The 14,118-nt window shown below is 40.0% G+C and overlaps 1 protein-coding gene across 1 annotated transcript in view; it reads left to right on the forward strand.

Annotated features, from left to right (window-relative positions):
* AAGAB (alpha and gamma adaptin binding protein) overlaps positions 1-2,999 on the forward strand; it is a 149,886-nt gene extending 146,887 nt beyond the window's left edge. The window contains exon 10 of the mRNA XM_053718519.1: positions 2,701-2,999. Coding sequence (XP_053574494.1) covers positions 2,701-2,778 — 78 coding nt within the window. The 3' untranslated portion in view covers positions 2,779-2,999. The remainder of the gene's footprint in view (positions 1-2,700) is intronic.
* Positions 3,000-14,118: the final 11,119 nt, after the last annotated feature.

Consider the following 14,118-nt stretch of genomic DNA (forward strand, 5'->3'; position numbering starts at 1 on the left):
GTTCCAAACACAAGGGTATCTTCCTTAGGAACATTAGCTTCCCTATCAAGGTAGTTTTTTCTGACAGAAGTCAGGAATTCAAAGATTTAGATTCTGATCTAGTTCTGCTGTCCACTCCTTGGCCATCAGTGGCTCAGTGCATGGAGGTATCAGGCTGATAAAGGCGGCATTGGACATCAACCCGTTTGTTCGGTTTCACCTCAGACCTCTGCAGTTAAACATGCTCAAGCAATGGAACGAAGATTATGCGGACTTGTCTCCTCAAATAATACTAGAGCAGGAGATAAGGGATTCTTTTCAATGGTGGTTGCCTCTGGATCATCTCCCCCAGGGAACCTGCTTTCGCAGACCATCTTGGGTGATTATGACGACAGATGCCAGCCTTCTAGGATGGGGAGTAGTCTGGGGCTCCCTAAAGGCTCAGGGAGTTTGGACTCGGTCAGAGTCTGTTCTACCCATAAACATTCTGGAGCTGAGAGCGATCTTCAATGTTCTTCTGGCCTGGAGTTAGCCTAGTTCCAGTTTATCAGGTTCCAGTCGGACAACATAACTTCAGTGACTTACATCAATCATCAGGGGAGAACGAGGAGTTCCTTAGTGATGATAGAGGTAACCAACATAATTCAGGGGGCGGAAGCCCACTCTTGCTGTCTGTCGGCGATCCTCATCCCAGGGGTGGACAACTGGGAGGCGGACTTCCTGAGCAGCCAGACTTTTCATCTGGGGGAGTGGGAACTCCATCCGGAAGTGTTTTCCAGCCTGATTCTCAGATGGGGTCAGCCGGAATTGGATCTCGTGGCATCTCGGCAGAATGCCAAGCTTCCGAGATACGGGTCGAGGTCCAGGGACCCTCAGGCGGTACTGATGCCCTGGCGGAGCCTTGGACCTTCAATTTAGCATACCTATTTCTTCTGTTTGCTTTTCTTCCTCGAGTCATTGTTCGAATCAAGCAAGAGAGGGCCTCGGTGATCCTCATTGCACCAGCTTGGCCTCGAAGGATTTGGTATGCGTATCTGGTGGACATGTCATCTCTGCCACCTTGGAATTGTCAGTTGAGGAAGGACCTTCTACTTCAAGAACTTTTCCTTTATCCTACTCTAGTTTCCCTGAAACTGACTGCTTGGAGATTGAACACTTATTTTTATCCAAGCGGTCATTGAGACCATGATTCAGGTTCGTAAACCTGTAACTAGAAAGATTTACCATGAGATAGGGCGTAAATAGCTTTATTGGTGTGAATCCAAGGGCTACTCTTGGAGTAGAGTTATGATTCCTAGAACTTTGTCTTTTCTCCAAGAGGATTTGGAGAAAGGATTATCTACAAGTTCCCTAAGGGGTCAAATCTCTGCCTTATCTATTTTGTGATGTTCCAGATGTGCAATCCTTTTGTCAGGTTTTGATCAGGATCAGGCCTGTGTTTAAGTCAGTTACTCCTCCATGGAGTCTTAATTTGGTTCTCAAAGTTCTGCAAGGGGCTCCGTTTGAGCCTATGCATTACTTAGATATTAGGTTGTTATCTTGGAAAATTTTATTTCTTGTAGCTCTTCTGCTCGTAGAGTGTCAGAGCTCTCGGCATTGCAGTATGAGTCCACTTACCTTATTTTTCATTCAGATAAGGTAGTTTTACGTACTAAATTGGGATTCTTCCTAAAGTGGTTTCTGATCGGAAAATTAATCAGGAGATTGTTGTTCCTGCCTTGTGTCCTAATCCTTCTTTTCAGAGGGAACGGCTTTTGCAGAATTTGGACGTGGTTCGTGCCTTAAAATTTTATCTGCTGTCAACTAAGGACTTTCTTCAGTCCTCTGCCTTGTTTGTGTTTTTTTCAGGAAAACGTAAGGGTCTGAGGGCTACGGCTACTTCTCTTTCTTTTTGGCTGTAGAGTATCATTCGTGCATATGAGACTGCTGGCCAGCAGCCTCTAGAGAGAGTTAAGGCTCATTCCACGAGGGCTGTTGCTTCCTCGTGGGCATTCAAAAATGAGGCTTCTGTGGAACGGATTTGCAAGGCTGCGACTTGGTCTTCTCTTCATACCTTTTCAAAATTTGACACTTTTTTTCCTCGGCTGCGGCCGCTTTTGGGAGAGTTCTTCAAGCAGTGGTGCCTTCCGTTTAGGTTCCCTGTCTTGTTCCTCCCGTATCATCTGTGTACTCTAGCTTGGGTATTGATTCCCAATAGTAATTAAGATGATCCGTGGTCTCATCGTGTCATTAAAAAGAAAACAAAATTTATGCTTACCTGATAAATTTATTTCTTTTTTGACACGAGTCCTGTTTTTTAAGACAGGTTGTTGGTTATTATAAACTTCAGAGACCTCTGCACCTTGTTTCTTCCTTTCTCTCCTTTAGGGAGGGGATATTGAACAGCTTTGCTGTGGTGCTCTTTGCCGCCTCCTGCAGGGGAGGAGTGGTATTCCCAATAGCAATTAAGATGATCTGTGGACTCATCGTGTCAAAAAAGAAATACATTTATCAGGTAAGCATAACTTTTCTTTTTTTTAGTTTAAAATGTAGGTGCTATCTTGACTTCCATGTCCCTTTTAAACCATTCTCCCTTTTGTAATCTTAGAAAGTGTAATTTCTCACCCTTTAATATGTATACTAAACCGGTGTAACGAAGTCTCCTTTAGGTTAATCATGTCTCTCAGATATTGATTCTCAACTCGCTACACATGATTAGTTGTGTTGTCTTTGTTCACTTAGGTTGCTAAAGCATTTTGGATGGCGATAGGAGGAGACCGTGATGAGATTGAAGGCCTTTCTTCTGAGGAGGAAAACTGAACAAACTCTAGTGATAATGACCAATAAGCTGCAGAGCAGGAGGGAGATGCTGTGGTTCCTGTGATGAAGAGACTTCCCCCTTGTGTGCACACAGTGTTAGCACTAAACCATCTCATAATTCTTGTTGTCTTTTCCATTTGGTCTTTGTGGTCATAGCAGCGGTATATTTATTAGAACAAACGTTTGTTTAATAAACTATTTTATATTCATTAAAGTGCCAACTCTGTGCATGAGCTTTCTTGTGCAGATTTAAACCCAAGGGGGATAAATATAATATTAAAATACTCCTTTGACGTCTTTAATTAGGGTATTTCTTTCTTAGAACTTGGCTATGGAATGTTATTACTTCTAGAATTAAATAAAACGTTTATTTGTGTTTTTGTTAAATTTAAGGGATAGTCTAGTCAAAACTAAACTTTCATGATTCAGATCAGATAAGACATGCAATTTTAAACAACTTTCTAATTTATTTGTATCTTCAAATGTGCTTTGTTCTAAACCTAGGTAGGCTTATATGCTGATTTCTAAAACCTTGAAGGCCGCCTCTTATCTCAGTACATTTTAACAGTTTTTCACAGCTAGACATCACTAGTTCATGTGTGCCATATAGATAAGGGGGAGTTACCTAGGAGTCAGCAATGATTGGCTAAATTGCAAGATTGTAAAAAGCACTGAGATAAGGGGCAGTCTGTAGAGGCTTAGATACAAGGTATTCACAGAGGTAAAAAGTATTAATATAACAGTGTTGGCTATGCAAAAACTGGGAAGTGGGTAATAAAGGGATTATCTATTGTTTTAAACAATAAAAAAAATCTGTAGTAAACTTTCCTTTTAAAGACACAATTGATTAAGCCAACTGAAATGCATATGGATTCCTAATACAAAGGTTATCACGTAAATTATTATGGGTCACTGAGCAGTTTCTATATTGTTGCTGCGCATGTCTTGTATGTGCTGGGAGAAACCTCAACAAAGTCTATTTTTGCTACATTATTTAATAAATTTTTAATTCTTTCAAGTAGGACTGTCTCCCATTAGAGCAGACACCATCTTCATGCAGTTAATAAAGATATTTAGCTACGTGATGGTGGGGAGGAATGTTACTTCCTGTCCACACTTTGCATTGCTCTTCACACACACCAAAACTGTGATACTAAGATAAGCAAACAATTTATTTTTAAAGACACGATGAGTCCACGGATCATCATCCTTACTTGTGGGATTACGCCTCCTGGTCAGCAGGAGGAGGCAAAGAGCACCACAGCAGAGCTGTTATATAGTTCCTCCCTTCCCTCCCACTCCAGTCATTCTCTTTGCCTGTGTTAGTGATAGGAGATGGCAAAGTGAGGTGTTACTTTTTGATTCTTCAATCAAGAGTTTTTTATTTTAAAAACAGTGCCAGATTGTGCTGTTTTATTTAGGGTGTAGCCGTAGTCCATATCAGTCTCTACAGAAGAGCAATTGGTGGCTTTAGAGCAATGGGAACTGGTGGGACATAATTCTCACTGTGCCTCCCATATGATTATGCTGCCCTTTTGATGATAGCCTAAGTGATATCTAAATCAGGCCCTATCTGTTTCCACAGGGCTATGGGAGGGAGAGGACCTCCTACACCTGATGGAGCTGTCTTGCTGTCAGACAGCGTTGAGGTAAGTGCAGTTTCTTGTGATTCTGGGACACTTGGTTAAGCTCAGAGGGGACTCTGCACTCATAAGTTAAAGCTTTAGTTCTCTGGGATTTAAGACTCTTCAGATGAAGGGGGTTTCCCATGAAGACAGCATGGGTACTTAAACTGGGCTAGGCTAAGGGGACTCTACCGGACATTTTTTATTATTAATCTCCCGGTACGGACTGTATAGATGTCCACGAGGGGCGGGGCTTATGTTTGTGCGCTTCTTAGATGTTGCCCAGTTTACTTGACACTTGTTCTGGTTTTACTAGGAACGCAGCTGCTACGTAGTTCTCTGGGCAGGGTGCTGAACCGCATGGTTAAAAAAGGAGCGGGTCCAGATCTGGTAGGGGGTAGACTTTCCTTTTTTATTCAGGCTTGGGTGCGAGATGTTCAGGATCCCTGGGCTATAGAAATAGTGTCTCAGGGATACAAACTGGAATTCAGAAATTCCCCCCCAGGGAAGATTTCTTCTTTCAAGATTATCTGCAGACCAGATAAAAAGAGAGGCGTTCTTACATTGTGTAAAGGACCTCTTTCATGAGGGTAATTTGTCCCGTTCCAATACAGGAACAGGGACAGGGTTTTTATTCAAATCTGTTTGTAGTTCCCAAGAAGGAGGGAACCTTCAGACCTATCCTAGACCTCAAGAGTCTAAACAAGTTTCTCAGGGTTCCATTGTTCAAAATGGAAACTATTTGTACCATTCTTCCATTGATCCAGGAGGGTCAATTTATGACAACAGTAGATCTAAAGGATGCATATCTTCATGTTCCTATCCACAGAGATCATCACAAATTCCTGAGGTTTGCCTTCCTGGACAAACACTTTCAGTTTGTGGCTCTTCCTTTTGGTCTAGCCACGGCACCCAGAATTTTCACAAAGGTTCTGCGGTCTCTGCTAGCGGTTCAAAAACCACGTGGCATTGCAGTGGCGCCTTATCTGGACGATATTCTAATCCAGGCATCATCTTCTCAGCAAACAAGATCCCATACTGACATTGTGCTATCCTTCCTGAGAACTCACGGGTGAAAGGTAAATCTGGAAAAGAGTTTAATTCCGCAGACAAGGGTTTATTTCTTAGGAACTCTAATCGACTCCATATCCATGAAGATTTTTCTGACAGAGGTCAGAAAGTCAAAGATTCTGAATACATGTCGAACACTTCATTCCACTTCTCGGCCATCAGTGGCTCAATGCATGGAGGTAGTCGGTTTGATGGTAGCGGCAATGGACATCACACCGTTTGCACGGTTTCATCTCAGGCCTCTGCAGTTAAACATGCTAAGGCAATGGAATGGAGATTATACGGATTTGTCTCCTCGAATAACCCTAGAACAAGAGACAAGGGACTCTCTTCAATGGTGGTTGTCTCTGAATCATCTGTCCCAGGGGACGTGCTTTCGCAGACCATCATGGGTTATTGTGACAATGGACGCCAGCCTTTTATGTTGGGGAGCAGTTAAAGGCTCAGGGAGTGTTGACTCGGACAGTGTCTCTCCTTCCCATCAATATCCTAGAGTTGAGAGCAATCTTCAATGCTCTTCGAGCCTGGCCTCAGTTGGCTTCGGCTCAATTCATCAGATTCCAGTCGGACAACATAACGACAGTGGCTTACATCAATCATCAGGGAGGAACAAGGAGTTCCTTAGCGATGACCGAAGTAGCAAAGATAATCCAGAGGGCGGAGACTCATTATTGTCATATGTCGGCAATCCACATCCCAGGAGTGGAGAACTGGGAAGCGGATTTTCTGAGCAGACAGACTTTTCATCTGGGAGAGTGGGAACTCCATCCAGAAATATTTTCCAGGCTGATTCTCAGATGGGGTCAGCCGGAATTGGATCTCATGACGTCTCGTCAGAATGCCAAACTCCCGAGATACAGGTCCAGGGATCCCCAGGCCGAGCTAATAGATGCCTTAGCGGTTCCTTGGTCCTTCAACCTAGCATACCTATTTCCCCCGTTTTCTCTTCTTCCCCGGGTTATTGCTCAGATCAAACAGGAGAAGGTGTATGTGATCCTCATCGCTCCTGCGTGGCCTCGCAGGATTTGGTATGCCGACTTGGTAGACATGTCATCTCTGCCTCCCTGGACACTTCCATTGAGGAAGGATCTTCTCATTCAGGGACCCTTCCTTCACCCGAATCTAGTTTCTTTGAAGCCAACTGCTTGGAGATTGAACGCTTGATTCTATCCAAGCGAGGTTTCTCTGATTCGGTCATAGATACCTTAATTCAGGCACATAAACCTGTAACTAGGAAGATTTACCATAAGATATGGCGTAAATATCTTTATTGGTGTGACCTAAGGGCTACTCCTGGAGTAGAGTTAGGATTCCTAGGATTTTGTCTTTTCTCCAAGAAGGATTGGAGAAGGGATTATCGGCGAGTTCCCTAAAGGGCCAGATCTCTGCTTTATCTATTTTGTTATACAAACGTCTGGCAGATGTTCCAGATGTTCAATCTTTTTGTTAGGCCTTGACTAGAATCAGACCTGTTTTTAAACCAATTGCTCCTCTATGGAGTTTGAATTTAGTTCTTAAAGTTGTTCAAGGGGATCCGTTTAAACCTATGCATTCTATAGATATTAAGTTATCGTGGAAAGTTTTTTGTTTCTTGTTGCCATTTCTTCTGCTCGAAGAGTGTCTGAGCTTTCGGCATTACAATATAATTCACCTTACCTTATTTTTCATTCCGATAAGGTGGTGTTACGTACTAAACTTGGTTTTCTTCCTAAGGTTGTTTCAGACAAGAATATTAATCAGGAGATTGTTGTTCCTTCCTTGTGTCCTCATCCTTCTTCTCAGAAGGAGCGTCTTCTACACAATTTTGACGTAGTACGTGCTTTAAAATTTTACCTTCATGCAACTAAGGATTTTCGTCAATCCTCTTCTCTGTTTATAATTTTTTCTGGAAAACTTAAGGGTCAGAAAGCTACGGCTACCTCTTTTTTTTCTTTTTTGCTGAAGAGTATCATCCGCTTGGTATGTGAGACTGCTGGACAGCAGCCTCCTGAACGAGTTACGGCTTATTCCACTAGGGCTGTTGCTTCCTCATGGGCATTCAAAAATGCTTTGGTTGAGTAGATTTGTAAAGCTGCAACTTGGTCTTCTCTTCACTCTTTTTCTAAATTTTACAAATTTGATACTTTTGCCTCGGCTGAGGCTGCTTTTGGGAGAAAGGTTCTTCAAGCAGTGGTGCCTTCCGTTTAGGTTCCCTGTCTTGTCTCTCCCTTATCATCCGTGTACTCTAGCTTTGGTATTGTATCCCACAAGTAAGGATGATGATCCCTGGACTCATTGTGTATTTAAAAAGAAAATTTATGCTTACTTGATAAATTTGTTTAGACACGATGAGTCCACGGCCCGCCCTGTTCTATGAGACAGGTTATTAATTTTTGGAAACTTCAGACACCTCTGCACCTTGGCTTTTCCTTTCTCTTCCTAACTTTGGTCGAGTGACTGGAGTGGGAGGGAAGGGAGGAGCTATATAACAGCTTTGCTGTGGTGCTCTTTGCCTCCTCCTGCTGACCAGGAGGTGTAATCCCACAAGTAAGGATGATGATCCGTGGAATTTTCTTTACCAAACTATTTAGTCGTAAGCATCCCCCCCCCAAAAAAAAAAAGTATTTTATATTTATTTGCTTTGAGGGGGGGTGTCCATGTATTAAGAGATCTATGAGTGGCATTTTTCTTTTAAGGGGGGGGGGGGTTATTCCATGCTTAAAGGGACAGTCTAGTCCAAATAAACTTTTATGATTCAGTTAGGGAATGTAATTTTAAACAATTTTTCAATTTACTTTTATCACCAATTTTGCTTTGTTCTCTTGGTATTTTTAGTTGAAAGCTAAACCTAGGAGGTTCATATGCTAATTTCTGAGCTCTGGCCTCTTCTCTTAGGGCATTTTGATAGTTTTTCACCATTAGAGGGTGTTAGTTCATGTGTGTCAGATAACACTTTGCTCATGGAGTTCAGGTGAGCCAGCTCTGATTGGCTAAAATGAATGTTTGTCAAAAGAACTGAAATAAGGGGGCAGTTTGCAGAGGTTTAGATACAAGGTAATCACATAGGTAAAAAGTGTATCAATATAACTATTGGTTATGCAAAACTAGGGAATGGGTAGTAAAGGGATTATCTTTTTAAACAATACAAATTCTAGTGTAGACTGTCCCTTTAATTCATTAGAATGTGTTTACAGAAAGAAAAGAGAAGGGCGCCTCCTAGTGTAGCCAATTTTTATAAGGGAGATAATGCAAAAGTAAGCATACTCACAATGTGGAAAGGCAAAGGTAATGCCTAGATGAGCAATCTGGGAACTTCACAGTGTCCCAGCTGACTGTGCACTATGCTTAGAGGGCTGCTCCTCCCAAATGCAGAAGGGATATCTGTATTCTGAAAATCAAGAGCAAAAAACAAGAGGGCGACCCCTAGTGCAGATCAATGATGAACCAATGGTGAAAATCTGTTAGTACTGACGAATGGATACTCACAAGATGAATTGCACCCTGAAGTGCAAATATGGCATACTAGGAATATTATAGTGTCCTAGTGCACAAATCCAACCCAAAAGAGGCACTGTCGTGATGACAAATGGACTTTAGGTATATGAGATGGACATCAGGATGGTGGAAAAGATAAAGAGAACTCCAGTATCGATAAAAAAATATTTAATAAAAAGATAAAAAATGTACATACACAGATCAACAATGATATCTGTTTGTAAAATTGCTACGCGTTTCTAAGCGTTAACCACGCTTTTTCCTCAGGCAAATGATTTTGCCTGAGGAAAAAGCGTGGTTAACGCTTAGAAACGCGTAGCAATTTTACAAACAGATATCATTGTTGATCTGTGTATGTACATTTTTTATCTTTTTATTAAATATTTTTTTATCGATACTGGAGTTCTCTTTATCTTTTCCACCATCCTGATGTCCATCTCATATACCTAAAGTCCATTTGTCATCACGACAGTGCCTCTTTTGGGTTGGATTTGTGCACTAGGACACTATAATATTCCTAGTATGCCATATTTGCACTTCAGGGTGCAATTCATCTTGTGAGTATCCATTCGTCAGTACTAACAGATTTTCACCATTGGTTCATCATTGATCTGCACTAGGGGTCGCCCTCTTGTTTTTTGCTCTTGATTAGAATGTGTTTGTTGCTTTAGTGATCTACGCTTAGTACTTGTTTAGTGTCAGGAGAGAGGTTACATACATAAGTAAAGTCTGCTTTGAGGGCCACAAGATGATTGGTGGTGGTGTGGTTAAATGCATAGTAAGCTCATCTCATTTAAGCTAAAATACATTAGAATGCCCCTTTAAAGGGACAAACTCTTTTGAGGTTGTAATATGTAGTAAATTTAATTCTGAAAAGTGTCGGTAAAAGTGCAGACTTAACTGCTATATTCCACACTGGCATTGATTGTACACTCTGACCCATTTATAACCGTCTCTAATTCGCCTCAGAGAAGGAAACCTAGGTTACAACATGATTGGGTCCATTGCTTTTTTTTCTCTCTCTCAATGTTTAAACTCTTATAACCCTAATCTGTATATTCTTTTCAGATTAAGCTCTGCTTTACAAACATCATTTAATCTAGCATGTATTTACTGTTTTATGACAATTTAAAGGCCAGTAGTTACTGTTAAACTAGTTTTCAATGACTGTATGCATTGAATGTGTGTAAATTTACTTCTTTATTTTTGTGTATAAAATAAAGTTTGGCCAATTGAAACCACAACCCATTTAAATTAGCTGAGCTTGCAGGAAGGTTCGACAACCGTATCTTATCCCTGTATACATAAATGCCAGTTCCTAGGTGCTAAAATTTTCAACTGCCCTTTCACAGACTCACCGGAATGATGAAAATACAGCTGCTTCTAAAGTTATAGTTTACAGCTGTATTTTCTGTAGAAAAACTAGTATTCATATTTTCACTATAAAGGTGGTTGATTCAACAGGCAGCAGTAGCTATTTCACTTTACAAATCACAAATTTACCTTCATTTTGTTAACTGTTTACTACAGCAGATGAAATCGACTCTTAAAGGGGAGAAAATGTACAACATCCCTTCAAGAACTATTTTTGTAGTAATTTGTGGATTTCCGTAGCTATCTGTAAATGCCCTAACTTAAAGTTTTGCGTCACGTAAATATGAAACCAGTGTGGTTATGTTTATTTCTATTGAAAACTCCACTGCTTTAAATCACTCAGTAGTTAAACTAAGTGTTGTACAGACAGTAAAATGTAGGTAACCCCTTTTGCCAATTACAGCTACATAAATTGGATCTGTTATCTATTAGGCCAAAATGAGCTATTGGAAAGAATTATGTCACTGCTGTGCATTTAATTAGCAAATCTGCAGAGAGTAGCACGCTTTATTTATGAGTGTGTTATTTTCCCCGTTTCCCTCTGTTGGAGCCATCAACATTTGATAATCCTTTTTGGGGGATTTTTTTTCCACAATTGGAGTCCCATTTTGGGGTTTTTCTAGTTTTATTTTAGAATGTGTTACTCAGAGTATGATGTAACTGGAAACAAAGCATTTTATACATGGGAGCGTGGTTCCAACACGATCTGTCCTCAATCTTTCCCTGGCGTTCAGAGTTCCCCGCTCTGGACACAATTTTATTACAATATACTTGGAAATGAAAAGTGGAAAGAAGTAAAATGATTAAAAAATAAATAAATAAAGATGTTGAAGTGGCTGTTCACTCACAAAAGTGTATATAACAATCCCACAAATTGTATATATATAATCTTAATAAATATATATATATATATATCTCAGCACAGCAATGCAAAAAAAGAGGGAGGACTCAAAGTACAAAAAGAATAATATGCTAGAGCATTTTATTATTGCACTATTTCTTGCATTTAATTATGTGTTTCGTCCCATACAAATGGGTTAAACAGTTACAATTTAGCTTTAGAGCAGCAGCTACTGGCACAGAGTTGAATACATCTAATGAGCCAATGACAAGAGATATATATGTGTAGCCACGAATCGCCAGCTAACTCCCAGGAGAGCTCTGCTGCTCCTGACCTTCTTTGCTAAGCTTTTCAACATACCAACAGAACACAGTAAATTAGATAAAAGGAGTAACTTGAAAAGTCTATTAACATGCTCTGTCTGAGCCATGAACGTTTACAGGCAACATAAAACAGATGTGTAGACGACCCTACCAAAAGAGCACACTTGTATCTGATATAAACAATAACATTATTAGCCATGCTATTTAAAGGGATAGGAAACCCAACATTTTTCTTTCATGATTCAGGTAGATCATGAAATTTTAAATAACTTTTCAATTTACTTCTATTATCTAATTTGCTTCATTTTCTTGCTTTCCTATGTTGAAAAGCATAGCTAGGTAAGCTCAGGAGCAGCAAAGCACTACTGGGAGCTCTTCTCATTGGCTCACCAGATGTGTTCAGCAAACTCCCAGTATTGCATTGCTGCTCCTTCAACAAAGGATATCAAAAGAATGAAGCAAATTTAATAATAGAAGTAAATTGGAAAGTTGTTTCAAAATTGTATGTTCTATCTGAACCATGAAAGTAAAATTTGGGGTTTCATGTCTCTTTAAATACATTTTTTTTTTTAAATTAAATTATTTTAGAGATTTGAACAGCTTTGGAAAACAGATGATTATTTGCTGATTTAAAGGGCCATGATACCCAAATGTTGAAACACTTGAAAGTGATGCAGTATAGCTGTAAAAAGCCGACTAGAAAATATCACCTGAACATCTCTATGTAAAAAAGAAAGATATTTTACCTAAAAAATTCCTCAATAGCCACATCCCATTGTAAAAGACTTCTAGGCAGCAAATCAGTATGTCTGTCCCGGGACAGCTAAGGGAGTGAGCTTACGTGCACACTCATCTTATTTCACTATTCAGTTTAACCCCTTAATAACCGCCGACGTACACCGTTCCTCAAAAAAAAAAATACAGTTAATGCCTGAGGACGTACGGAGTACATAGTCCGTATTGGAAAGCTTTTCGTTATTGCAGTGATGCCTCGATATCGAGGCATCCTGCAATAACACTTTTTTCCCCCACCCGATGCAGAGAGAGCCAATCTGTGGCCTCTCTGCACCGGCCATCGATGGCCACAATCGTTAGTGGGTGGGAGCTGATGTGGGCGGCCAGTACCCAAGATGGCTCCTAATAAGTTAGAGGGGGAGGGATCAGGGAGGTTGGGGGCTAAGGGGGGATCCTACACACCAGCATATGTAAATATGCTTTAAAAAAACCATACTTTTTATTTTAGTACTGGCAGACTTGTGGGGTGGGGAGGGAAGAGAAGAGAGCTGTTTGGGGGGTGTAATGTGTCAGGTGGGATGCTGATCTCTACACTAAAGCTTAAATTAACCCTACAAGCTACCTAATTAACCCGTTCACTGCTAGCCATAATACACGTGTGATGCGCAGTGGCATTTAGCGGCCTTCTAATTACCAAAAAGCGACGCCAAAGCCATATATGTCTGCTATTTTTTAACAAAGGGGATCCCAGAGAAGCATTTACAACCAATTTTGCCATAATTGCACAAGCTGTTTGTAAATAATTTCAGTTAGAAACCTAAAGTTTGTGAAAAAGTAAACATTTTTTTTTATTTGATTGCATTTGACAGTGAAATGGTGGCATGAAATATACCAAAATGGGCCTCGATGAATACTTTGGGATGTCTTCTAAAAAAAATATATATATATACATGTCAAGGGATATTCAGGGATTCCTGAAAGATATTAGTGTCCCAATGTAACTAGCGCTAATTTTGAAGAAAAAAGTGGTTTGGAAATAGCAAAGTGCTACTTGTACTTATTGCCCTATAACTTGCAAAAAAAAGCAAACAACATGTAAACATTGGGTATTTCTAAACTCAGGACCAAATTTAGAAACTATTTAGCATGGGTGTTTTTTTGGTGGTTATAGATGTGTAACAGATTTTGGGGGTCAAAGTTAGAAAATGTGTTTTTTTCCCATTTTTTTCCTCATATTTTATATAGTAAATTATAAGATATGATGAAAATAATGGTATCTTTAGAAAGTCCATTTAATGGCGAGAAAACAATTTATGTAAGAATTTACCTGATAAATTAATTTCTTTCATATTGGCAAGAGTCCATGAGCTAGTGACGTATGGGATATACAATCCTACCAGGAGGGTCAAAGTTTCCCAAACCTCAAAATGCCTATAAATACACCCCTCACCACACCCACAATTCAGTTTACCGAATAGCCAAGCAGTGGGGTGATAAAGAAAGGAGTAGAAAGCATCAACAAAAGGAATTTGGAAATAATTGTGCTTTATACAAAAATCATAACCACCATAAAAAAGCGTGGGCCTCATGGACTCTTGCCAATATGAAAGAAATTAATTTATCAGGTAAATTCTTACATAAATTATGTTTTCTTTCATGTAATTGGCAAGAGTCCATGAGCTAGTGACGTATGGGATAGCAATACCCAAGATGTGGAACTCCACGAAAGAGTCACTAGAGAGGGAGGGATAAAAATAAACAGCCATAATTTGCTGAAAAATAATCCACAACACAAAATATAAGTTTATTCTTTAAATGACAAGAAAAACTTAAAACATCAGCAGAAGAATCAAACTGAAACAGCTGCCTGAAGAACTATTCCACCAATAACTGCTTC

This window comes from Bombina bombina, chromosome 6 (assembly GCF_027579735.1).
Source record: "Bombina bombina isolate aBomBom1 chromosome 6, aBomBom1.pri, whole genome shotgun sequence".
Lineage (NCBI taxonomy): Eukaryota > Metazoa > Chordata > Amphibia > Anura > Bombinatoridae > Bombina > Bombina bombina.